This window comes from Meleagris gallopavo, chromosome 8, assembly GCF_905368555.1.
Source record: "Meleagris gallopavo chromosome 8, MGAL_WU_HG_1.1, whole genome shotgun sequence".
Taxonomy (NCBI): domain Eukaryota; kingdom Metazoa; phylum Chordata; class Aves; order Galliformes; family Phasianidae; genus Meleagris; species Meleagris gallopavo.
This window is the reverse complement of record NC_139411.1, coordinates 20,442,448-20,469,654: the sequence shown is the minus strand read 5'-3', so window position 1 is coordinate 20,469,654 and position 27,207 is coordinate 20,442,448. Positions and strand designations below refer to the sequence as shown.

Sequence of the window (27,207 nt, the reverse complement as noted above, 5' to 3'; positions counted from 1 at the left end):
ATTTTCAAAGGCATCATTACCATCCCCACTGCAGTGACAGACAAACCATGGCATGAACTGGAAGTGTATCAAATGCTTTCACTTGCCCAAGGTTGTGCAGCCAACATGGTCTTGATTGCAAACAGATTACTTTTCCAAGAGCACAATTTCATGATGACTTCAGATGACTTCATGAACTTGCAGTGGATTTCTCCCTCTACAAAGCCCCCCAAAATCACTATCTGAAACCATAACTGACAAATGATTCCCCAAACCCCACTCCTCTCTCAGGCTGGACACGCATCAATTTATCTGTAGTTCAAACACAATCCCTTTGTTTCAACAGCTCCTACTAAATAGAGAGTTTAAATCCTAATTCTATCAAAATCAAGAGGGGTTTCCTTAAGGCCTGAATGTTTACTTCAAATTTGAAGGGGTTTGTGGTCTTCACTAATTTTCTGCTGATACAGATAGCTTCACTCTAACTATTTGGTCTTTCCTTTACTAGGACATTTGTTGGTACAGTTTGCTCTTGAAAGCACATAGGCAGAAAATAAACTCATTTGGGGGTGAAATGATATGAAATCTTAAAATGATACTTCCTAGCATATTTTATCACGGGGAGTATCTCCTTTTTGAGAAAATAAATTGGAGGTATCTGAATATTAGTTATGCACTGTTAGAAAATATTTACATTGGTTCTACTAATTAATCCTTGTGAAAAGGAGGAATTAGAAACTTCATCTCCTTTTTTCTTGAAGTCAAACTTTACAGTTTATTTCAGAATAAAAACTCACCAAGGAAAGAAATTGGAGTTTCAAGGCAAGTTATGGGATTCTCCATGTGATAGGACTGGGCACCTGAGTCTATATCCAGCTCTAATATCTTTTACCACTTTTAGTTATATAGCCTGCAAAGGAAAGCCTATGCAATCATACTCTGCTTAGCACTCCAAGGACCCACATCAGAAGAACTGTCCTATGCTAAGAGGTTTCCAGACTGACCCCTTCTACTCATGGCTGTTTCTTCTCAAGTCACAATCCCTCACTAATGTTCTCCTACCTGTCCTGTCTCTTTCAGCACAAGCCCCAGCTGCCTTTAGCCTCAGGCAGTTGGCCAGAAATGATCTTGAAGGCCTCCAGCTGCCCTTGCTACCTCCAGCAGCCCTCTGTCTCAGCTCCCATTTTCTCCTAATAATTTTCTACTGTGGGGTAACTGTCACAGCGGCTAAACTGAATGTGAAGCCACAGTGAAGGCTGTATACAGCCGCTGAAGTTGAAACTTCCAGGAATGTAGAAAAAGGAAGGTGCTGATGAATACCAATAAGAGTTCTTTCTATGGGTTTATTAGACTCAGTTTGCCATTGAAAACAGAGTTGTAATTAAACAAGGAAGCTACGTAATCTCTATTTCTTCTCGCTTTCAGTTAAACAGTTCTCACCTCAGGACTTTGAATGGAACTAGATATGAAATGCACACATCCCCAAATATCTCTGTAAAATTCCCTTCTTTCAGCTCCACTGTGACTTCCTCAGCCAAATTCTCTTGCTGTTTCTTTCTCTCTGCCCTTGCTTCAGCCTTCACCCCATATATATTGTCCTTATTTCTTAGTTTCTTTCTGCACAGGCATTCATAGGAACAATTCCAAGAAAGCTTTGGCCTTTTTTCTTCATCACTGTCTTTCTTTCTGACTGTCATTTTGCTTGGACCAGTCTTTGTCAGTCTGCAAGCTACTTTACTAACATCAGGTAGTGCACTTTTCTTATCCAGAACATCCTGTCCATGAAGCTGTTCATAGAAAACTGAGTGTGATTGTGGTCTACCTATGTTTTAAAAGATAATATAGCATTACAGACAAAAGTGTGCCGTGTAATACTGAAACCATACAGAAGTCTCCTTGTTTAATGCAGTAATTGTTGTTTAAGGCAGTAATGCAGCAGTAGAATCTAGGTTTGCACTAAGCCTGTTTATGAGATTTGCTGTGCTGATTACCTTTAGTACCATTCTACTATGCGGGCAAAATCGCTGGCCTAGCTTATCCTAGCACAGCCTCACATGTATAGTCTTCCAAATAAAATTAGATCTTCTAGGGACATTTTAGTTCTATCAAAACAACTGTCAACAATGGTGGAATTTGCCAAAACAACAGTAAGAACATATAATCTATGGCCTCTGACTAAGAGTTATTTGGTAAAAGCTAGTCATGAAGATTGGATCTAAATATTTGCTGTTCTTTATTTCAGAAAATGCATGGCCAGTTGCCAGCAGAGTAATCCAAAAAGTTAATTGTCTAGGTCATGGAAAAAATTAAAATACTTAAGTAAATTTTACATAACCTTTTTCATCATTAGTTTAAAACTATACCCCATGTAGCTGTGTAGAAGGGTGGATATTAAATCGCAGTGTGACATTGCACGTATCCAGTTGATATGTTGATGCCAGGGCAAAATAGTTTTCTATTACAGAATCTCACTACATTAGAATGTGATAGTTGCTTATTTTTTGGAAGATTAATGTCACAATCAAAACCTCACAAAAAAAAAAAAACAACACCAAACCACACTGTTAAGGCTTGAGTCAGCATATGGAAAACAGCATCATCAAAATGGGGAAAAGGCATCCCCACATTGTTAAAAATTATTGAAAGTACTTCTTTATTTGAAAATAAGTATTGTTTTTAGTGGCTCTCCTTTTTCTTTCTCCTTGGAAAATTCCTCTTTGATCTATTCTGCTATCAGTTATCAAATAATTTTTGGAAGTAAAGCTTTTGTAAGTAAGTAGCTGAAAAGTTAATCAAGAGTAATGGAGTCAAGTTTTAGCTCTGCTTGGTGAACTTAGTTTTGGAAGAAAACATTTAACCTGATCAAAAGTCCCAATTAACTATATTCAAGATTGTAATGGACAATAAAAGGTATAACTGAAACAGTTTTAAATAATGTAAGAATTCCAGTTCTTTTGTGTTTTATTTAAAGGATGAGTATATCTGGAGTTCCAATGTTGCAGGCCATTCCAACCTTTGGACTAAACTTAAAGTGGGGGGAAAAAATAAGTTTCACTTTCTCATGGAACAGTAACTGAAAAAAGTGATGACACTTGGAGTTCAAATCATCTTACGTCAGCATGGTGTAATATTAACTGCAGTGATATTTTTGACACTTAAAAATTTGAATGTTTCCTTTCAGTATGTTGTATCAGTGTGGTTCAGGATTACAGTGTAGCAGGTTACTCTGTGAGGAAAGTTTGTGACCCACTCTATTAGATGTATTTTATGGAAATGCTTCAGTACTACTTGTTTTGTAGGTAAGAATTTGACTACAAGAATCGAAAGTCACTTCTAGCTATCTTCTGCAGATGATTTATAAGTCCCTGATAGTTAGAAAAGTATATATCTTCTCACTACATAATTTTTTTCTTACACGTCTTATACATTTCTTAAAATGATCATTGCATTAGGGGACTGGTTTTGGTGTTGTAAAACAACTTTTACAGTCTAAATACAAGAAAGTACATTACAACATGATAGATAAACAAACCTCTTCATCATCTCCTTTTTAAAGCAAATGTCAGCAGATAAGAATTGGAGAACTGATAGAAAACAGTGGCTGAAATTTGTAGTAGTTTCATATTTAGCTCTAGGAACCACCTTAAAATTTTGGTAGAATGCAAAAGGATCATGCACACAATGTAATTTTGTTTTGTGGTAGCCATATTAAACTGAAGGGCAAAAGAAGGCCAGAAATAGTGGTAGTATCTTTATTCCTAATCTGTTACCACATATTTCTTGACAAGTTAATTTTCCAATTATAAGCGAAGATGTGCCACGCTAGTTTATGATCTCAACAGAAATGATATGCTCCACAGTAAATACTTGAGGAAGAATTAAAATAATGCCTTCTAGATCAATAATAGAAAAGCATGAATGTGTTTTCATGACATTTAATGCAGGGGTAACTGGGTGAAATGCCCATGAATACAAGTAGGCAGACTAGATGGCTACGTGATTCCTTTGTCTCAAAATACAGACACTGGCAACTGTGGAAGAAGTGCAGAAGCAGCTAAGTTCCACTGAAAGTGCAGTTATGCAGCCAATTTAATGTAGTAAGAATAATAGGTCCCTTTCTTCCACCTTCTCAATCTCTTGTTTACCCTGGGACTCATCACTCTCGCACTGGCACTGGGGTTCCCAAAGCCATACGATGAGTCGAATCTGATCCTGCTGATACCTAGCTTGGCGAAATCAAAAAACAATTTAGTGTCTGAGGCCAAAATGAGAGGAGAAGGTCTCTTTTAAATGGTAGCCTGTGTAAGATAGTGGGTATAACTATAGGGATCAGAATGCCTCTCAGAAATTCTAATAAAAAGTGGTCACTTGCATAAAAATAAACAAAACAGATAGATCCATGTGTAAGTAATGCATCTGGTACAGTCACAACTTCTGTTAGTTTTGTACCTGTGCACATCTGTGGATATAATTCTCCTGTTGCTGGAGGAGAAACACTTTCAGCCCGAGTACAGAAGGGTTGATGTTCAGCAGATGTGTCAAAATGTGTCTATTTCCCCATAACTTTTCTTTTTTTGATTCTAAACAGATGGCTAAATCACTTCGGCTAAAGGGAATTCATTCAGTTTAAAAATTTATGATAATCTAATGTTGAGGGCACAAAAAAAATCTGATTTATCCTATAAAAAATTACATGACTAGACCAAAAGTACACAGAGGAAACTGGTTGCTACACTTCAGTTGCTAAGTAAGTGAAAGACTGGAAGTCCAAAAAATGTTATGCTTTAGAGAAGAACAATGGAATTTCAGTCTCTTTCCAGCTCGAGCAGTTCTGGAGAAGAAACTGCTTGAGAGGGGACAAATCTTAGAGAACAGTAAAAAGTACAAGGCCATAATGAACAACTCAGAAACCATGCTGAAAGTCCAGCTACAGGCTTTTTCTTCACATTGAGCAAGTATGAATACAATCAGTCTCAGTATACATCTACCCAGCCTAACTAGCACTTATTTACATGAAAGCTACTCTTGGAACAAGACTTGGTGATTTACAAATACTGGGGAGTACTAAGATATCTGGGCATATTTTGTCATTAGTAGTAGGCTAATAGGACACAGTTTAATCCCATATGTAGAAGATCTGCTCTGTTTTGTTTGGTTGTCAGAGCACTATTTGGTAGAGCAAATGCAGCCCATTATGCTTATAAATGCTCTCTGCTTTAAGAAGAGTTAAGAGGCTGTTTAGAAAAGCTTCCCTTTCCTCAAATATACACCAAGTACCTTGCCTTCAAACTACAGAGACCATAAATTTTCCAGTCCATAGGAAAAACAGCATGTTTTATTCTTTTGTAATCTCTGTACTTTCCAGATTAAAATCAGTAAATTAGAAAATGTATTTTGTTATGATGCTGAATGCTGATGAAGACTGCACTCAGGTTTTGAAGACAATTTATTCATCTCATGTCAGTGCTTATGTGCCCATGTTAGCAAGACCTCTAAATAAAATTTAAGTACGTAACTAACATTATGGAATTAATGTACAGTCCATGCATACTCAGAACAAGATTCAGCCTTGATCTGAAAGGAGGAAGCAGTTCTTCCAAAGTCAGTGCCATTGAAAGGGCTCCCATTGTTTTTGCCCTGTAGATAAACCTGTATAGGCCTGTAGAGAATCAGGGCTCCTTGTACATGTCCCAGCAAGGTTTTTTCATTTTGAAGAATTCCCAGTCACCTCAAATTAGTTACACTGTTTAATTTCATGTTAGGACTAATTGTGTCAGATGTATTATAGAATCTCCAAGGTTGGAAAAGACCTTCAAAATCATCCTGTTCAACCATCCAACTTCCACCAGTATCTCGTCATTAAACTATGTCTCTTAGTACAATAGTCTAAACATTTCTAGTATGCCTCCAGAGGCAGTGACCCTATCACCTCTCTGGGGAGCCTGTTCCAATGTCTGACCACTCTCTTACCACTCTCTGACTGGAGAAGAAATTTTTCCTAATATCCAGCCTGATGCAACTTGAGGCTATTCCCTCTAGTCCTATTGCTGGTTACACACAGGAGAAGAGACTGACCCCCGCTTCACCAGAACCTCCCTTCAGGTAGATGTAGAGAGTAATAAGATCTCCCCTGAGACTCCTCCAGACTGTACAATCCCAGTTTCCTCAGCTGCTCCTCAGACGACTTGTGCTCCAGACCCCCTTAATATGCCTTTACATGCTTTGCAATTTTCATTTATTCTGTGTTGGTAGTTACTACTGAAAGAGAGATATACAGCTTCTTTGTGAAGATTACCTAGAGGGCATGTGAAGATGAAAAGAGTAATCAATATTTAGCCTTTCTGTGCCTCTGTGTGTACTGTGTAAACACACACCTGCTCTAATTACTGTTTTTGTCTTTAGACAAAATAGTGGATGATTGAAAAGTGAGCAGAATAGGATGTTCAGATATTTTGTCGTGGCTTTTTTTAAAAACTGAAATATTTTTTGTCATTTCCTCATGTGCAACTTATGAATACAGCAGTAGACAATTGTAGTTTGTGCTTCCTCTCAGATAAATGTCTGTAATTGACCTCTGCTAAAAGCAAGCCTCTCTCAAATTTTCCTCATAGCTTTGAGATAGCATTAAAGATCAAAGTGGCTTCTCTTGATAGCATGCTGTTGCAGGTTGCCTCTTCTGCCATCATGAAAGGCATTGCAGGGAGTGAGCAATGGCACACTGTTCCATACCAGCAGCAACTGGAGCAGCCTTGTGGTGCCTCATACAGCTATGTCTGTATGCACTGTACACACATCACAGCCATAGAAAACACCAGCTGCTGCCTATCCAGCTGCTGCCAATCTGCATTTCTTTGCAAGGAAATTGTACTCTCACTGGTCTAGGTGGCATGTGACATTGTGGTGTGTACATAAGGAACCTGGAGGAGGCCTAAAGAGCAGAATTAGATGATTTCTGTAGTTGGGAATTTTCTTTTGCTTTCTACTGAATAACTAGAAAGAAAGTGAAAGGGAAGAACCATTTTGTGTAATTGAGTTGGTTTAGATGCATAAAATTTGAAAGTAATAAAAAAAACTACATCTTATGAAGCTCTTCACCCTCTCCGCTGAGGTCTGTGTTCTTCCACAAAGACCATGGTAATGTGTTGATGGAAGCTTCTGTATTTAGTTTGGGAAGATAGTCCAAGAGAAGAGCTTCAAGCTTTCCAAGATATCAAGTGATGCTTCTACAAATTCCCCAAGCAAGCAGGATTCTTTCCCTTTATCCAGCAACACTGTCTTTCTCAATTTTATCAGCTGCACACCTATTTATAAAACTGAAAGGTAATAGAAACATAAAATAAAGATCAACTGAGGAGACCACAGGGGAATAAACGAGCTGCAGGGAGCAGCGAAGGTGGGGCTGGGCATGCTGTTCTTTATCTAGCTTCACACTTTTTTTTTTTAAGTAACAAGAGTAACTGTAGTTGTTTTTAATTTTTTTGTTCTTTCATTTTTTGCTTTTCTTCTTGTAATAACTTAGCTTTTACTCTCCAAATTCCATTATACTTTTCCATATTTTGTTGTTGCTTTTTTTTTTTTTTTAATGGATCTTCGCTGTAAAGCTTTGTAGCTAAAGCAGGTAGGATTTTGTTGGGAGTGTTGTTTTGTTGTAGCTCTTTTTTTATTTAGGTCTAAGACTGCACTTACTAAATCCTGTTCATTCAAATTCCCAATGCTAAGTATTTGAATTTGTTTGGGAAAGAAATAACTACTTTGTTTTACTTGATCTGTTATGCTGCCTTTCTCAAGACAGTGAGGCAGATGAGACCAACACCCAAAGTGAACTTTTCTTACTTGAAATGACTGGAGGTAGTAACTATCTTCAGAAAATTACACTTTCTAAACACAGAACAACAGAGTGTCCTGCTAGTGAGACACATCTAAAGGGTAATAAGAACTTAACCCAGACCCTTAACTGTCTGATTTACAGTGTGACTTCTCAATCAATTAATATTCTGAAGCCAGTTCAACTTTATCAGTTAAAAATCTAACTGAAGTTAGGAGAAGAAAGAATATGCAGGTCAGTTAACATTTGAGTGTATTGATATTGCTTAAAAGTTTTCTTTATGTAGCCTCTGTCTGAACACATCCATTCACAGTGCTGCCCTTTCTTTAACTAAAGTAATTTCTCCCAGAGTGCAGATAAGGTTTTTTCAAGAGGCACAACAGATAAGTCAGACAGTCCTGTAAGTGCTAGAAATCTAAGAAGGTGTAATTCTAGCCCTCCAGATAACAAAAGCATGCATGCTTGTTATATTGAAGACTTCCTGTGAGCCATTTAAAACTTGTTTTTGTTTTTCTCCTACTCTCTACTGATGCTGCAATTAGCCCTGTTTGCAAAAACATCAACCATACCACACCCAATAGCAAGTTCACACATTTGTACTTGCAGGCAGATGCACAAAAGAAATGTCTGCCCAATCCCCCCATCCAGGACACCACATAGTGTATTCTTGCAGTAGAGCAGTGTCATTTGCCACTGGCATTCCCTTGCCATGTGACAGAGCCAGCAGTACAGATAAAATGCTGAGTGTATGCTGGAGGTCCAGTGTAACGGATTCACAGCCTACAAAGAGGAGGAGCTTACTGCCCCACACACAGCTGGGCCCTCTCTGCTCCTAGCAGCACATGGTGGCCATGGTCACCACCAAGGCCACACTCTTTCCTCAGGCTTCTGAAATCTTCATGGCTTTTAATTTTTCCTGACAGCATGTCATGGCAAGGTCTCCCCTGTGAGCTCCTTGAAACCCAACTTGTACCTCCAAGGCCCAAGGGTGACACAAGTCTTGCTTAGAATTACCAAAACCTAGTGCACAAACAAGGGGTTTCCTAGGCTGGATATTAAGAAAGACTTATCTGAAAGAGTGGTTGGGTACTGGAACCAGGCTGCCCACAGAGATGGTGGAGTGACTGGAGGTATTCAAGAAACATGTAGATACGGTACGTAGGGAAATGGTTTAGTGGACAATGTTGGTGGCATTTGGATGGCTGGATTGGATGATCTTAGAAGTTTTTTCCAACCTTGATGATTCTATGATTCTAAAGATAAGTTCTCAGAACATGTAGATTATCCCCAGTCTTTCTAAATATGTATATTTGCAGATGCATGAAGACACTTAATACAATAAAATGAAGACACAAATACAATTTCTCAAAAATTACTCATTAGAGAGAACTGTCTGAAAATAAGATACTCCTAAGGTCTATGGGCTCTGTAACTTGTTGCACATCTGAGTCAAAAGTTCATTGCATGCTTTATTCTTCAGATCATTTATATCTTCTTTCATATTATTTTAAATTTAGAAAGCTTTTGTGGTATAGCTAACATGCAAGAACATCAAAAGCTTCCATCTGATTTCCAAGTAGGTGGATGTGTCACAGGCTGGGCCTATCCACTACCTTTTACTTCACATACATTCCTCATATTATGAGCTGTGACCAGATCAAAGAGAGGCTGGTTTTGTTCCATTTTGCTTTTTATCTCAAGGCAGACTCTGCCAGTCCTTAAGTGCTAGGTATTTTGTGACAAGGCAAGTCCTCTTTTCAGGCTACATTGTATTGGCAATGATAAACCTTTTTGGCTTCCTTTATATGTGTGTCACAGGTAGTGACCTTTTTTCAGTAAATTAGATAATCCTTAATTGCTGGAGGTCAAAACTGATAAGAAAAATAAAGCAACACAGGGCTGTGAAAGCATCCCCTTTTGGAAAGGTTTACTCCTAAATTTAAAAAGGGAATGCCCTTCTTTCTCCTCCTCTCTCAGACATACTTTCTAGTAAACTGTATTCTAATCTTATCTCCAAGATGTATTGATATACAGTAAAATAATCTTCTCAGTACTTTTGTTGCTTTAGGTAGGTAAGATAAAGCCTCGTGTTTAGTAGTTTGATATGTATTAATATGTAGGGAGTTCAGAAATAAGAAACTTAGGCTTAATCTCCCATGGGCTTTCATTTAAATCTTATACTAATCAGTGACTATACTAATCCTTAGTAGGATATGGGAATTTTTCTATGTCAAAAGGGTAGAGCAAGAATAAAGTAGTATGTTGGTGGAATTCTCTGAAGCCAGAAAGCCAGAGGAGAGCATGAAGACATTGTGAACAGGCCCAGACTAGAGTAACTTCTCTTCAGCAATACTTCAGATATATATTCACAAAGTCCCAAACAAAAATAGGAAAACATGTCAGGTTTATCTGAATGTATTTTTGCTCTTTTTTTTTTTTTTTCCCTGTTAGTAGAAAATTCCCTTTCCAGAACAAGTAGTTAACCATTTATTGAGAAATGTTGTCTGCTAACTACTTCATAAATACCTGTTGTTTCACTTTACACCTTGCTATCAATTACAAGCACTTCTTGTTAGGCTCCAACAAAGAAGATAAAAGATCTCTACCTTCAGCATCCTACCAGTCAAAGTCATTTCAGAACTATTTAAAGAAACTAAAATCTGAGAGACTCTATCTAGTAACTAGAATAGTAGGAATTCTAGTTGTTAGGGAGTTATTACCTGGAACAGGCCCAATCTGTGGGCTTGACTGCCCAACATTGTGAAACTGTAAAATACAAACGTAAGTGAAGAAAAAAAGTACAGCTGAAGGATTTGTTGAATAGTCTTATTTGTTGCTCCCTCAATATTCCTAATATATTTTCCAGAAACAAAGTTTTTAGACACACTTAGAGCCAAGACTCTTTAACTTCTCATTTGCATGCCAACAATAACCAGCAGAAGTTTGAAAACCTGTTTTATGTGCATTGAGTCCCTGATCAAAGGGTCCCATCTAACCATAATTGAATTGGATCTCAGAATTCTATTGCTGAAAAGTGTTTTCAGAGATTAAGAGACACAGAATACACCTTTATCTGCAAGCCTAATTTTATATAAGAAGGTCTCAGCAGAAGTTGAATGAAGAGTTGGTAATTGTAGTTAAGAAATAATTCTTTAAGTTTGGCCTCTTAAATATCTTAACTGCAATGCAGATAAAACTAGCATTGTTTATCTTAATTTTTAATATTAGCTGACTGAGTTTCTTAAATGTTTCCAGTACCTATTAATCCCAGGAGAACCTTCCATACTTTGTTTTCTTCATTGTTCTGGAATGACTTTCAGGCCCCTAAGATCAGGAGACTCCAACTTTGCGACCTGATTGTCATCTTTTCTACTGTCCCTCTAAAATCACCAGTCAGACAGATTGTTGGAAAACTTAAAATTTGTAAGTTTGCATCAGCTTCCATATCAAGAAAACTCAGCTTTTGTTCACTAACTGAACAGACTGGTTTTTGCAATTTGTTCAATTTAATAATCCAAATGGTGTCCCACTTGAACTGAAGATAATCTGTATGTGATGACTTACTACACTCACCACTGTAACAGTGCATTGATGATCTGCTTGTGCTCACAGGCTCAGTTTGAGTCAGGCTGTCCAGAGGCAACAAACTAAGCATTGCAGCAACTCATGTGAGAGCTATGCAACTTTAAGAAATGAAGAAATAACAAATATGTGTTAGATATTCCCTAATTTATCACAATTTTTACTTACAAAATTAAATGGCTTCAGGAATTTGAATAAGCAAATCTAGATAAGCTTTTGTTTCAGTTCAGCTACATGGGAAAGCACCTTTTCTCCTTTTTTTTTTTCCTTTTCAGAATAATGCCATAACTTTATTTTCATAGAGTTATGAATGTCAAAGATTAACAATAAGCAAAATTCAGATTTAAATCTAGAGAATGGGCCAAACCAAAAATCTATTAAGCCATACATATCAGAAGAAAAATAACAGATTCTTACATGTATTTCTCCTGAAAGACTGCCAAGACTATTCAGAAAGGACACAAACACCTGCAAGCGACTATTCTCCCCAAACTAGAACTAAACCATTTAAATATCCTCTCATTCTTTTCATTCCTCATTACTTTTCACTTATAGGCGCTGCCAGGTGCCAGCTGGGGCACAAAACAGAAACAGTCAACTGTAGAAGATGGTTATTTGTGATATTTCAAGCATGACCAGAAACTGAATTTATTAGGGAGGAAAGGAAAAAACAAACGACAGAGAAAAGCAGAGGATCTGAGATCTTCAGTTGACATTTGCAGACTTAATGAATTTTGTTATATCACCCAGGTTTCCTCATAGATGTAGTGCCTCATTGCATTAAATTGCTCTAAGTATTTTTGCTGGGCACTGCTTTTCAACATCTATAAACAATTTAATATTATTATTTTTAATATCAGTACTTAACACTATATCTTTTTGCTGTAAATTAATAGTGTGAGCATTGAAGTAAAGTTACAGATGTGTTAGTAAATTACTTTTCAGTTGTTCTCTTTTTTTATTAGTTAAGAATCTAAAAGAAATAGGTTGAATTCTCTTCAAGGAAAGTCATGCAAATATTTAGGCTCTAGGAATACCCTTTATGTATCAGAGCCATGACATTATCTTTTAAATCCAATTTCCTTTGAAAAAGTTATCTTAATATTTAAAAGCTCCAATTGCCAAAGAGAAAGATGGAATGTAGATATTTTTTTTTAACAAAAGCTTGACTTACTCAACCTTCTACATATTACAGTTTCACATTTAAAGAAAGCTTTAAATAATGCCAAGAAAACTTTGTTTTTACTTGTCTTCGTAAGCAAAGATTCCAACATTTGTCTGGTAGCCTAACTTTCTAATGAAGATGAGATAGGCAAGACAATGAGATTGGCATAGACAATTCATGATGGAAAGAATAGAAAGCAGAATTTTTAAAAGTCATTTTTGCTTCTTTGTTGGCTGAGATGAAACTTTCATCTTGGCTCTAACGTAGGTATTTAGGTATTGCAGGATACCTTAACTTAGGTAACAGGACAAACATAAACTGTAAGAAGAAACTAAAAAAAAAAAATCAATAGGATTTTTCCTAAGATGCTCAGCCATCTATTAGGTTTCACTATAAAAATCAGGCTTTGCAATAAATTGTATCAGTGCCCCTTGAAATTGTCTTGATTTCAGTGACTTTTTTCTCTAAATGAAAAGGGTAAGAAGCATTAAAAACTGATACCTCTGACAAAAAAAAAAAAAAAAATTAACTTTAAATTGACCTGATTACAAATTTTCAATGAGGTCAGTGCAGCTGATGAGTAAAAACTATATTTGATTCCAGATATCAGTTGTTCATGTAATTGGAGTCCTGAGGTCATGAGTTTTCACAGCTGAGAGTTGGAGGTACTCCAATGGCTTTTCAGATTCTGAGGCTGGGGAATTTGTCGTGTTCCCCCGCCGCCATTACATATTCAGCATTGTAGGAATTAGGTAAATGTCCATTGATAAAAATGACTCTTGTAAATTGGAAAACATTCCCATTATTGCTGTGGAATATGTTGTAAAGTCAGTTCTGAACAATGAGCTAATATTGAAATATTCTAATCTATCAGCTTAGGCACTTGTGTCCTTTCTTGATGCATTTGCTTAGACTGATGATTTAAACCATGCTGAACTGTATAAAGGAGAAGGATAACACAAATCATGCCAAAAAGCTCAATTGAAAAGGAAGGAAGCCTTCATACACAAACAATTTTAGCAACTGAACTACTTACTGTGTATACATAAAGCATTTTTGATGCATGAAAAATTATTGCTTACGCTTCCTGTATTCTTAATTTATATTATTCAACTACATGGTAATCTTAATGCTGGTTTTGTTTAACATTTTACAGGAAGCTTCAAAAGATGGTGCACGATATCAAGAAAAATGAAAGTGGGATAATAAACAAGTTCAAAAAGTAAGTTTGAAATGTTACTCCTAGTTTTCTCTGTTTGCAAAAGTCAGATTAATGTGCTATGACATTATACTAGTGGTGATGGGACCATATTATCCTAGAAGGATGTATTTCAGTTTATGTAAAGAAATTCATTCCAGACTGTGACATGCAGTATGGTCATCATTATTAAAAGCTTCCCACAGTAGCTGTAGAACTGGCCTCCAAAGGAAGGTTGTATTGTAGCACTGAAAGACAGTATTTAGGTAAAATGCATTTTTGTTGTCTGTGTTCTGAGAATCATTGTAGCTTTTCCTTAGGTCACTGTTTAAGTTACCTGCTGCAGTTAAGCTTTAATTGGAGTTCTGCCTTGAACCAACTGATCAGACGTCATAGAATTCCCATAAAAATGTTATGTTCTGTATATCTGTCACCTAAAACAAAAACCACCTAAATTACCTAACGTTCTTATCTCGGTAAGAAGTGCTAAATGGCATAAATACTGATGCCATGTAAACAGAAGTATCATAAAATATATTTGTCTTATATGTAGAAATTCCAGTAATTCTGTGTCCTTGTCAGATGAATACATTCACTGTTTCCAGTCAAACATCTATTTAAGCTGTTTAGCACACTTAATACAAAACTCACTTGCACTGAACTTCCACTTTGATGCGATTTCCTCATTCAGATGTCTTTCTTCACATGAGCCGTTGAGTACTAAGGTCTTCTAAAAGTTAATTAGTACATAGTATCTACAGTGCTCCAGGATGACCACATTAAATTTTAGAAATGCAGTTCTCATACGTAAAAGACAAGTATAAATATTTCTTAAAACTGTTCTTAGAGTAATCATGATAGTTCAGTTTGAGGAGAAGAGGAAAAAATGATTTTAACAATTTTAGGTATATATGAGGCAGTTGGGAGTAGCCCACTTTGGCTGTGCAAGAGCTCTGGAAACTGTTGGTGTCTATGGGGCATCTGATCTCCTGAGCAGAGGAGGTGGGATGTGCTTCCAGGAGCAGCGCTCAGTCCCCCAACAGAAACGTTAGGTTGCAAGCCTCCTTAAGGCCTCTTTACCTCAGCTCTGCCTCTGTCCACAGGCATGCTCTGATTGTTACACCAGATATATCAGTAAGATTCTTGAGACATCTTTCCCTCTCATTACTTATCCTCTTTTGTTCTTTTCAATCATTGTCATGCGGTGTGAATTCTTGATTGTCTTTAGTTGCCTGGACATGAATTCTACTGTTCATCAGTACTTCTCTGACTATACGTCCTTCCCCTCTTACTCCCTGGGAAGGACAAGGGAAAAATAACAAGAACTAAATGTAGTTGAAGCTGGGAAGGTCAGAGGTGCCATTGTTAAATGCCAGATACAAGGTAGCTAGCAAAATGCTACAGTTCTTTGATTCTCTCAAGATTAAAAAAAAAAAATCCATGAAAAGGACAGACTTAAAAACTCTTAATGTATGACCGCAGCACAAAGCTCAGATTCCACCTTTTCCAGCTGTGAGAATACAAATTGAGACTTAAAAAATAATAATAATAATAATCTTCTTGAATCCTCTACAGTGCATCTGAGTCCTATTAATCCCATCTGCAATTATGAAATTCAAAACTTACTAAAAAAAATCTCACATTTGCACATGACTTAAGAACTCAAACCTTTAACCCAGTACATAATGAGACTTAGAATAAAGCCATGATTTGATAACACTGATAAGGGTATGTATAAAGAAACACCAAGCTTTGCAGAACAAGAGTTGGCTGTGTTTCTCTGTGCCCTTTGGGGGATTTTTTTAATTTTAGTAGATGATTTTTCTATTAAAAAAATAAATAAAAACTGTGGTTATCCAGTTTATCACTTCCTCTTTGTCAATATATGATTTTTTCATTATGTGTCAAAGACACAAATGTGACTGAAGCAGGAAAAATAGTATTAAAAACTGCTTTAAAAATGCAGATTTGGACTTTATCTATGAACTGGAAAAACATAAATTACTTTGGCTCAAATTCAAACCTTAGTAGTGGAGAAAACTTGGAAGAAGTCAAGCAGTGTACTTGGTTATTGCAAACCCAAAGCTGCCATGGGCAACATATACACTGTAAGTCTTTGCTTTTGAATTGGGAAGAACAAGTAGTCTTGAAAGTTGATTAATTTATTAATGACATTTGTTAAGACACCTCTGAAATCTCAGTTGACTCTTGATTATGGAGAGAGATAATAGAAGTTTCTGCATCAAAATTCTCACACTGCAATCTAGTTTGGCTCTAAGGTGCAGGGGAACAGGAGTCCACCTGTCTACTATAGATGGCTACCACTGATGCTGCTTAAAGTTTTGTGGGAAGCTGCCTAAACAGATCTGGTAACAAGAAAGAAAACTGCAGATAATTCCTTCATTGCTTAAAAGGTCCTGTTGTTTATTCCCCAGTCAAACTCAAAGAGTTCTGACAGCAGCAATACAAATATTGCTCACAGGCTGCCATTCACCTGCTTGCCCTATTTACAGTACTGGAGCCCCAGCTGCTGTGCAGATCATGATGTCGAAGAGGATTATTTTCTTCAAGCTGAAGAAGCAGCAATAGGTTTTAGCCAAAGCTGAATAAAAAATGTGGCAATACAATTTTTATAAGTTCTAGCTGTTCCCTATGAAGTGAGTAGGCTCTGTGCTAACAGCAGGAGAAGTGAAGGGCTCTTGTAAATGAGCAGACTGTAGTCACTTCTTATTAGCAGGGGGAGTGAGCAAATACACCAGTGAGTAATTACCTCTGAAGGAGAATTTAGTCCTTTAGGTAAAGTGCTATTGCTATGTATATTTGCTTGCTTTTCTGATTGTAGTTCGTAAGAAAGCATTGTTAGAGCAGAAAACCCAAACTTTTACTACAGACAACTTTAAAATTCTACATATAATACAGCGAAACACAAATGTCTGATTAACTTGAAGCGTGTAAGTAATACTTGCCATTCCCATAGGATTCCTTACATGAGTAAAACTAAGCACGTGCCTATATGCTTTGCTGGATCGATCTTGGCATGCTTCAAGGGGGAAATCTCAGAATACATTTTGATTTCAAAATAATTTATTTGCTAAAGATCAGTGTGCAGTACAATCTGCTTTTGTGTCAGTAGCATTCAGACCCAATTAAATGTCTTAAATACTACCCAGTTATTTGTTGAAGTTAATGCAGTAATATAGAAAGATGTTACATTGCTTTTAAAACATCCGTTAACATACTGTCAAAAATGCAATTGGATTTTAAGGAGATCTTTGCAACTGAAATTTTTCATATGTATTTCAAATTCTGTAGATAATTTATTTCCCTAAAATTCAATAGAAAATACTGGCCCTATTAAGTTCTATGGAAACTTGAATTAATTGTGTTCTGTTAGAACCCACACAGAGATAGTCTACCATCTGTAACTGAAGTGCAGATCTGGGTACCACCAGAATATTTCATTTGGAAATTGCATTCACTATAACTTGTTATATTACTACTACAAGATATGTTAGGAAATCATTCCTCTTTTCCACTTAAAAATGTATTCTCAGGTGGATGGCATTTGGTTCTCTCAGTCCTTTGTTAAATTCAGAGGAACAGGACAGAGTGAGTCAGCTGCTGCTCTGCAAGCATTTGTGTAAAAATGGATCAGTATCTGAAATAGCAAGGTGTCAGCTCCTTGGCGTAGGGATTATCTCTTTTCAGCTTGCACTGTGGTTTGCTCAGTGGGCAAAATGTTGGCTTGCATGAAGCAAAACTCCAGTTGACTTCAAAAGAAATCTAGATTTCAGTTCTGGCACTTAATGATCCATTCCGGTTCGGTGAGAATAATCTAAATGGATTTGAATTTGAGAATAAATAATGAGTTTGAAATGATTCTAATATATAGATGTGGCTGTGAACTATCTCAGCAATGTGACAGAAACATGATTTCTTTTCTTCTATTGACATTCAGGTTCCAAAATGAACAAGTGGCCTTAATTTGCAAAACTGGGAAAGATACTTGGGATCGGTATGCTAATTCAGATCTGCACAATGGCATGTTAGGTTGCTGAGACACACAGCTCTGTTCTGTGCTTTGTATGCTTTCATTGTAACGTATGTACATTTTCCATCAGGGTCATTGCCAGGATTTGCAGGGCTTGGGACACAGTGCTGAAGTTTTCTGCTCAGCAGTTTGGAAATATATAATGTGGCGTAAGCCACATGCCTCACGCTGTGGCCCAGAGAGCCTCTTACTTGCCATTGCCTTAGTTCCATTATTTTCCAAGCATCCACTGTCTCTGAACAACTCAGGATAGACACATCACAAAGTACCTGACTAGATTTTGATCTGCCCTCTTGAAGACTCAAGATCTGCCCTGGCAGTGGCCCTGGATTTTTCATTCTAACATGCCTGTGCTAACCTGGACAAACAGCTGCAGTGCTGTTGAGAATGCTTTCTTGTAGACTGTTTGTACACTAAGTGTATTTGTGCTGTGGGAAGCTAAAGACTAGACGGAGGAAGAGATCTTTCAATAGTTTGACAGTAATGAGCAAAGATGGATAAACACTTTGAAATAATGTGCTGGGATCCTATTTATATATAATATATAATTTATGTATATATACATACAAATTTTTTTTTAGCTTTAGTAGTGACTGTACCATTCACTTATTGGGTCATACACGAGCATTTTTTGTGACCATCTGAGCATCCAAGTCCCATGAATTCAACACAACAGCCAAAGCTCTTCTGATAAAAGATAGTAAGAGTTTTGTACGTGGATGCATTAGTGCTGGTGTGCCACCACCCCAAGTTAATGTGGTCATCTGGTCATTGACAGCTAGGGCACCATGCTTGAGACTTAAATATTGACTGTTAAATCTCTCAGTAAAGTAAAACTTATAGACATCGCTATTGCTCAGAGTTCACAAGAAAAGATTAAGTTCTTTATGGAGGTTGGTGAATTGTCTTTTTGTAAATTTGTCTGTTTTTGAATATGTGTAACATCAAAGAAATTCCTTGTTGGGGTCTGATTAAAGAATAATTAAAGCCACTGAGGAAGATGCAGTAATATGGTGAGATCTCATTAGGGAAGCTGTCCTTCTGTGTTCAGAAGTCTCTGTGAAGAGTCCTTTTAATGTAAATTGTATTGTTTTATATTGCTACTAAAAGCAGAGTTGTTTTGCTTCAGATGCATTAGTCTGACCTCTAACATCATACATGCATCATCTGTTTTGATTGTGAACAAGATTTTATTTTTTATTTTATTTTAGAGTAATGCTAGAACACTAATGAAAAAATTGATATACAGACTGACTATGTAATCTGGTTTCTTCTCTGGGCAGCTGCAATTGAGCAAACACAAATAGACATGTATACGTATGTATAGCCACAAAAATCCTGTCAGCATTTCTACAAACTATATTTTGGGTCCCTTGATACTGCAAATACCATTGTAATAGTATTTACCTAAACAGGAGCATAATACCATAATGAAATAGCAAGTGGAAACAGAATCTGGCCCTGAGAGATCTGGTATACATTTTAAAACGAGTCAGAAAATAAAGTTCCTGCACAATGGTATTTATAGAACATAGCTGAAGAGCAATCACCATTTTCTTATGCCTTAGTCTTAGCAAACTCTGTGAGCTTAAACAGATTTTGATCTCGAGATAGGTGTCGGATGCATGCACATCTGTGTTATCAGTTTCTGCCTGGAAATGGAGAGGATGGTGAGTGGTCAAGGAAGCTGTTCTTTTAAAACATGTTCTTAGGAAAAGAATCTGAGATTAGATTCTAATTTCTTATCTGTTTCTAGCTTCTCAAAGCGTTCTCCTGTAGCTGTTTGCTAAGCATCTCTGACAATAATCTGTATTTCTGCAGGTATCTTTTGTTACTGGCTTTCTTTGTGTGCCTGGCTAATATTTCCTTCTAGTGAGTATTGCTAATTAGATCTTAACTTCAATTATTATCATTTACAGGCTAAAAAAAAAACCTCCTCCAAGTCTACCACAAAGGGATTATGCTTCAGGTAAGTCTGGATTACTGGGAATTTAAACTGCATGTCTGTGTATACTTGGTACCTAACAGCATCTCAGTTATACATTTCCTTTCTTTCTCTCTAAGAAAAGAACGGTGTACTGTTACAATAGCCCTGAAAGTAGCTCACGCATAAAATGAGAGACAAGAAAATCATGAGAAGTTTTCCCAATATGAGTTAAAAGTAACAAGCTTTTTGAAAACTGGCGTTTATCAAGGTTCTACATGTAGGCTGCTCTATAGACAGAAGAGAATTCAGAACAAGTTTGTCTCTAACAGAAACAGTAATGTAAAAGTAAATGGGGGGAAAATTAACAGCGGAATTTCTTAGTACTATTAATGTGATAAATGAACCATTTAAGAAAATGTCACTCTTATTGTTTGTTTTTTTAAATTGAATATGTAGGTTTTGGGTTGCTTTTTTTTTCTATCTATGCTTAAGATAAACGTTTATGTTCACTATTCCACTTCCTTAAGTAACTCTATGTTTGGTTTAGAACATGCAGACAATGAAGAGGAACAATGGTCAGATGATTTTGTAAGTACACCTCTTGGGGTAGTGTAGGAGGTTTCTGTAGCTACAAGTTCAACATAAGCAATAATAAATACTTAGTTTTGAGTCATCTGATTCTGGTTTTACTTACGCAAGATAACATTTCAGTAGTATTGTTACATCTGCATTATTTACACTCTTGGCTATCTTAGTTTTTTTTCATGTTCAACTTAGCTACATGTGAGAAATGCTGTCAGTGATAGCTATGAACTAATAAATGAATATTGTTAATGTGACTGACTTCTCAAACTGAATAATTTTGAAACTAGGAGCTTGTACTTTAAAGAGGAAGAAAAATATACTTCTTTCTAAAAATGAGATTTTTATGATAAAATTTTAGAGCATGTTAGAATGCAGCAAGTCATGGTCCTGTGCCACAAAGTAATTGCCATACCATACAAGTGTCACCCTGAAGTGAGCTGTCTTCTTCCTGGGAGGGGGAGCAGGCTGAGGTGCCTACTTGTTTGGAGAGAATAACTTGACCTTTCAAGGATGTGTTCTCATAACTTAGTTAATTGCACTCCTGCAAGGATATTTGTGTCATATCCTGCTATGAAGCGATAAGTGCATTACGAAGTGAGAAATAGGAAGTTCTGTCTTTCTAGGACAGTGATTATGAAAATCCAGATGGCCACTCTGATTCTGAGATGTATGTGGTCCCCAGTGAGGAGAATCCTGATGACAGCTATGAACCACCTCCAAGTGAACAGGAAAAAAAGAAGATTCCCTCCTCGTTCCCTATTTCTAGAGGTGAATACGCAGGTAGGTAACTTGGCTACACCAGCTTGATAATTGCTTATTTACTAGTACCAAAGAGAGAAGTAGCTTCAAGTGGACTAACCTATCTTTTCAGTAAAAGTTTGCTTTTAATTCTGTGTCAATCAGATCTTTGGCTTTCAGATGATATGATTTGTTATTACAGCATGAAAATGGTTAGTACTGCTGCTAGAAATGCTTAGAGTTGTAATAAAACGTCCTAGAGAATTTGATAAGCATCCAATAACCACAGAACTCAAGCAAAAGTATGAGAAATGTCACCAACTTAACTCCTTCCTCCTTTGCATTTTTAGTGTGAGAGTTCATTTTGAAGATTAAAAACATAATACTTAACAGCTGAGACCATACTTAATCCTTATTGCAGTCATTCCAAAATCAGTTAGAGATGGAAAAAAAAAAAAAGAAAGCAGCCCAAATATTCATTCTGTATTTTCCTTCTAGATTATTACTGAGGATAAATATCTTGAAAAAACAGGATGAAGCAAGGTTCTACTTAAATCAATCTATCATAAAAGCTTTCTTTCTTTCTTTCTACTTGGATTTTTTCGTAAGCGTGGTACTGACATGAATGAAAGTGACCTTTTGTTAGGCGAAGATTTAGGATGGTAGGAAAAGAAGCATCAGCAATGGCTGCTGTTCAGACTGTTATTGGATACAGAAAAATTACCAAAGTTCTGTAATTCCATATATGGACTTTCAGAAGCTCATAAACAGTACACCTTCATGTTCTTTGTGTAGGAGAGATGTCTAAAATGACATTGTAGAGGACCTGGCATAATTTGTTTCAGTCCTACCCTTTGCTCTCTTATTTCCTGTATGTCAGATAAGTTCTCTTGCACTTTTTTTCACCAGCTGACACAGGATACACTAACTAATAAACCGTAACACCTGGCCACAACTTTTTCCCCCAAGAGTTAAGCAGTTGTTTGTACAACAGTCAGTGTCTAGGAAGACTGCAACCTGCTCTGGAGCAGTGGGTCACTACCCGGAGGAATAAATGGAACCAGTTGGTACATGGATCTCACTGTCAGGACCTGCAGATGCTCAGGTCTGCCTTTTTCCCTAGTTGCAACCACAGTACAGATTTATTTGCATAGGTAGCAGAATACTGTCCAGACACTAATGAGCAATTTTGACTAAAATTATTTTTCTTCCATATTTAAAAGACAATCGCAACAGTCACCATCAGCAACCTCCCATCAACAAACCTCTTCCAAGCACACCCAGTTCAGCCTTGCCCAGACCAAAGAAACCATCCTTGCCATCTCCTGCTGCAAAACCGAAATTACCACCAAAGCCGAGGGAGTGCAGTGATGATGAGGTAACATTTATATGTGTATGTGTGCATAAACATATTCTGACAGTTAAAATGACTGACCCCAGTAGACTACATTGCAATGCCAAAGGCTGGTGTCCTTATTAGCCTGTATGGTACAAAATATTTGATACATCACAAGCAGTGATCTGTAAGTGCCATGCAGGTTACTAGTAGATAATCATACACAAGTTGCAGGCAATGAGGGGAGAGGACCACCTAAAACACTACCCTGGGACCAAAGGGAAGTGAGGGCTTTATCAACCAGTCCAGAACTGGGGTTGTTTGCTAAAGGGTTTTCAGTCTTGGGGAATCCTATCTGTAAATAATGATAAATGTCTGTAGCAGCAGTCACTGTGAAATAGCAGATACTGTGAGCAACAGTTCAGCGATGTAATGGAGGTTTAACTGCTAGATTTTCTTGTCCTGTGTTTCTTATAGGATAATTACATTGTGCCAGTCGACAATGATGATAACTATATTGAACCCACAGAAAGCAGTGCGCCGCTACCTGTAAAACGTGAGTTTTAGACATTTAAGCTAATTGTTTGTTACTTCATTAGGAACAACAGTGGGGGAAAAATGATCAAATTTATGGTTGTTTCTAGCATTCGGAGAGTGGAGGTGCAGCTGTTAAAGAACTTGCAAAGAGGCAGTTGGCTCCTTTGGCCTGTGACAACGCTGTGGAAGTTGTATATAATTCTTGCTCGCTCACTCAGTGAGTTCAAAGTCCATTGCTGGTACAATCAGGAAGCTTTTCATGGTGTGTGATCTCTCCTTAACCAAGGGAGACACAGCATTAAAATTCAGTCAGCTGAAGTGCCATGGGAAAGAAGAACAAGCCTTTTTAGATCTGCAGTAAAGACACTTTGATTAATTTTCTACTTCTGTATTTTAAGTATATTTAGCTGGAGAGTTAAATTATCACAGTCCAAAGGTGAAAGTAAACAGAAGAGTGTTTAATTCTGCTCTCTGACACGAATGGCAGTATCAAACCTATTTATCAAGGCATGAATACTGAGCGATGTTTCCCTTTTAAAATGAGAACTGTATGCTGCCTGTTAATTTGTTCAGGGCCATCATTTGTACCTGCTTAATGTCTGTTCTTATTGTAATAGTAACTTATTTCTAAATTACATATGTATATGTGTATCTTTACATATACACACATGTATCTTTATATACATAGATTAGACACACAAGTATGCGTACGTATAATGTAAATTATATTTTTCAGCTCCTGTGAACAGATTTATGAAGCCACCCACAAAATCAGCCCTCCCTACTCCTACAAAGCCCTCTCTTGCTTTTGACATGCAAGGTATGTGGAGTTTGTATTGGCGTTGAAACAAAATAACCAAAGACTGAGCAATATTAAGTTATAATTGATGTATTCTCAACAGAAACCAGGTAACACACATCAAAAATTAAAAAAAAAAAAAAATCCCTATTTCTCAGTCCTCTACCATTTGTTTTGCCTGGGTTGGATGGTAAATCTGCTTTAAGCACAAATAAAACTAGAACAAGTCATTTGGCCCAACCTAATTTATTCTCAGACTTCTGGTCTATAAAGGAACACAGATTGATCAATATGGCAAAAACAATTATAGGACTTGGAATGCTATTAATCTTATTTCACCAGAGGAAACGAGATTCAATATTTTACAATCACATCAAGATTCAGTATGAGAGAAATTCTGTGTAGGCTGATGTGTTGTGTGCGCTGTGATAACAATGTTCCTGTCTAAGTTCTGTGAAAAGATATTTACTTGGAAAAAGGGGAAAAAAGAAGCAAATATGAGAATCATATTTGCTTTTGTAAGTATGCGCATATTTGCTTAATCTTTCTTAGCTATGCTAAGGAAGTTGTTTTGTATCCTCAAACATGTCAGTAATTGCTTGGCATCTAACAGAATGCATTCAAGTCATAAGCTATAAAAGTTTCTTACAAATGACCAGAGGATTTGTGACATGCTTCTTAGACATTTTAAATGCTATTTTCTATCTTAGACTTTCTATAAATCAGTGTTAAGCAACAGCCAACTGCAGACAGATGTTTTTTAATTTTTTTTTTTAGAAATATCTCCCCCTGGTGGGAACGTGGATACATTTCAGAGCAGTAAAAGCAATGAGGACTGACATAAAATTGAATTTCCATTGAGTAAAGGGGCATAAGTAAGGACGATGGTGATTTTAGTATCTGTGAATTAAAATACTTCTGTTGCATGGAGCTCAAGGATGGACGTGCAACAGAAATGAATCTGTCTGGATTTTATGATTTATCTGATCTCTTCCCCCCTGAGTCAGAGAAAGGCTAAAACTACTACAGGTGTGATAACACACCTTTCCAAACTATCTCAAGTTTGCAAGAAATGGGATTTGTCCTGCTTTTTGAGAGGCTGGGGTGGGGGGAATTAGTAAGGGTGGAGAAAAGGCTCTTTTATACAGTGACTGTTTATCACACTTTCTGGGACTCTTCCTGAAGTTCTCTGTTATTTCAAGAGCAGCAGGGCTGTGGCTGCCTAAGGGTTTAGGAGACAGAACCAGGAGACAGGGACAACTTGTCCAAGTTACTTTTCCAGACACAAAATACAGTTGATAAAAATTCTGTTCAGTTTTTCTGGTAACATGTAGTGTACTTTTGCTAATCAAAGGACTTGATTTTTCTTCCCTGTCCTATAGAAGTGTACGAGGTTCCTGAAGAAGAGGTAAGGTTTTCCTGTAGTTTGATTCTTGTACCCTGTGGGCAACATATGTGGTTGTAGAGCATATATGCATATAAAATCAGTCTTTGAAAGGGGGAAAATAAGCAAATCTGTTTTCACTTAGCACTTTGACACTTCCTTCACAGAAAAGATGGCAAACCAATTCAAAATGTCTGCCAAACAGAATAATTGGGAATGGGTTGAAATTTCTAGTCCTATGTGATAGCAATTGGATCTGGGAAGCAGCAGCTTAAGAGAAGGCTCTCTATGGAAGCACAGTTGCAGGCGAAGGAGTAATGACAGTTCTGACACAGTAATTTTCTCCCTGCTTGCTGGTTCTTATATGACACAGGCCACACCAGCGTGTTCAGGGCTTCCCAGACTATTGATGGTGGCTTCCTACCATCCTCAAGCATATCACCAGCCAGAGTTATACCAGAAGCAACACTACAACACAAAAATAAGATATCTGTATGATCATATTTATATTATCATAGCAATGTTTTTTATGAAATCAAAATACAACCAAACAATTCTGTGTCTTTTCTCTTAAAGGAAGAACTTTCGCCACCACCTGTAACCAGGTAACCTCTCGCATGTCTGTATATTATTTAAAGCTTGTCAGAAAATATATTTTCTCATCTAGATGTGATATGCTTAATAATTCTTTTTAAAATATCAACACAGATTATCATTCATTTCTATGTTAATTTCAATTACCCTAACATAATGTAAGTAGTATTTCTTTATATACGTAAGGGTAATTTATAGAATTTTTAAGGGGCAGGGCAGGAGAAGGGTGGTCATCTTTTCTATTCACTATTGTTATGTGATTTTTCTTTCCTCAATTCACATTTTACTATTAGGTTCACTAAACCACTTCCTGCTACACGTGTTCAGAATGCAGAGCACTCGCACATGCACAGCATGACCAGAGAGTCACCTAAGCTGGACGCTTCCAGGTAAGTTGACAGCAGTTTATATTAATAACAAATAAGAGTGGAGACAAAATTTTCTTATCTCTACCTATTATGTAGTCTTTGGACAATAAGCAGTAACCAGGATTTGCAAATAGCTAGAATGTTGGGGAAACTGAGAACAAAAGTTCCTCTTCAACTTCTGTAATGAAGCCAGTTTGCCAAATAGGCACTATTTTCTTGAATATTCTCTTAGGAGTCAATGCAGGGGTAAAACATCTCTGCAAATCACTTTCAAGTCCTATTATCAGTTTCTGTGCCCTTGCAAACAAGACTTTTTGTAGTGGATGTGGTGCAAGATTGCTTGTATAAAGTTGGTAAATCTGTGATTTATATTCCAAGAGGAAAATTAGTAAGAAAAAAAAGTTAAGCATCCAGTCTCTTTCATTCCTCTGTACCCAGAAATATAGGAAGCTGCTTAGGAAACAAGACATTCTCATTCCTAGGCCATCACTCTACCAAGTAGGCCATATGCCCCAAGAAGAGCAGATGATATGCACAGCACTGTTACAGTGTTTGGGTCCCCTGTGCACAGCTGCAGGAGAACCAAATTCCAGGACTAGAAGCTCTTCTAGAAGGGTTCCTCTATAGGGCAGAGCATCACAACTACTGTGGTGGTGTATACTTGCAACTTAAGCCATTTTCTTCAAGGCTCCTCTCTAGATCTTGAAAAGCATATCTAAGTCAAACAATCAAACAAAACAAATAAAAATCCTATTTATCTTAACTTACTGTGTGTATTTTTCCAGGAATATTTTGCCTCTCCCCAGAAATCGTCTTCACACAAAAACAGTGAGTAATGTGCCCACTTAAAGAGTGTGCTAAACTTAAATTTTCTGTATTCTTTCAGTCTTATTATCTGAATTATATAACAGAAACAGGTAACTTTGTATGTTAGATTGATCTAGTATTGTAATTGTGGCTATTAATTTTTTGGATAGAAGAGGTACATTGGACATCTGTGTTGGTCTAAAAAAAAACCTAAAATGGCTTAAAGTCCAAAAAAAAAACTTCCTGTACTTAAAAAAAAAAAAAAAAAAAGCTAAACTCCAAGAACTTCACTTTCAGTAGCAATGGGTTATTTTGCCCAATCTGAAGTAACT

At 36.9% G+C, this 27,207-nt stretch overlaps 1 protein-coding gene across 9 annotated transcripts in view; it reads left to right on the top strand.

Annotated features, from left to right (window-relative positions):
• Positions 1 to 27,207, top strand: part of BLNK (B cell linker) — a 93,104-nt gene that overhangs the window by 53,049 nt on the left and 12,848 nt on the right. For 4 of the 9 annotated variants that reach the window (XM_085229382.1, XM_085229384.1, XM_085229385.1 and 1 more), the window contains 12 exons: positions 13,708 to 13,773; positions 17,708 to 17,764; positions 19,720 to 19,769; positions 20,275 to 20,315; positions 20,936 to 21,092; positions 22,274 to 22,428; positions 22,864 to 22,942; positions 23,660 to 23,743; positions 25,105 to 25,130; positions 25,683 to 25,711; positions 25,994 to 26,089; positions 26,854 to 26,896. In XM_085229382.1, coding sequence (XP_085085508.1) covers positions 13,708 to 13,773; positions 17,708 to 17,764; positions 19,720 to 19,769; positions 20,275 to 20,315; positions 20,936 to 21,092; positions 22,274 to 22,428; positions 22,864 to 22,942; positions 23,660 to 23,743; positions 25,105 to 25,130; positions 25,683 to 25,711; positions 25,994 to 26,089; positions 26,854 to 26,896 — 883 coding nt within the window. The remainder of the gene's footprint in view (positions 1 to 13,707; positions 13,774 to 17,707; positions 17,765 to 19,719; positions 19,770 to 20,274; positions 20,316 to 20,935; positions 21,093 to 22,273; positions 22,429 to 22,863; positions 22,943 to 23,659; positions 23,744 to 25,104; positions 25,131 to 25,682; positions 25,712 to 25,993; positions 26,090 to 26,853; positions 26,897 to 27,207) is intronic. The other 5 variants (XM_085229383.1, XM_085229386.1, XM_085229379.1 and 2 more) reach the window with 3 other exon arrangements.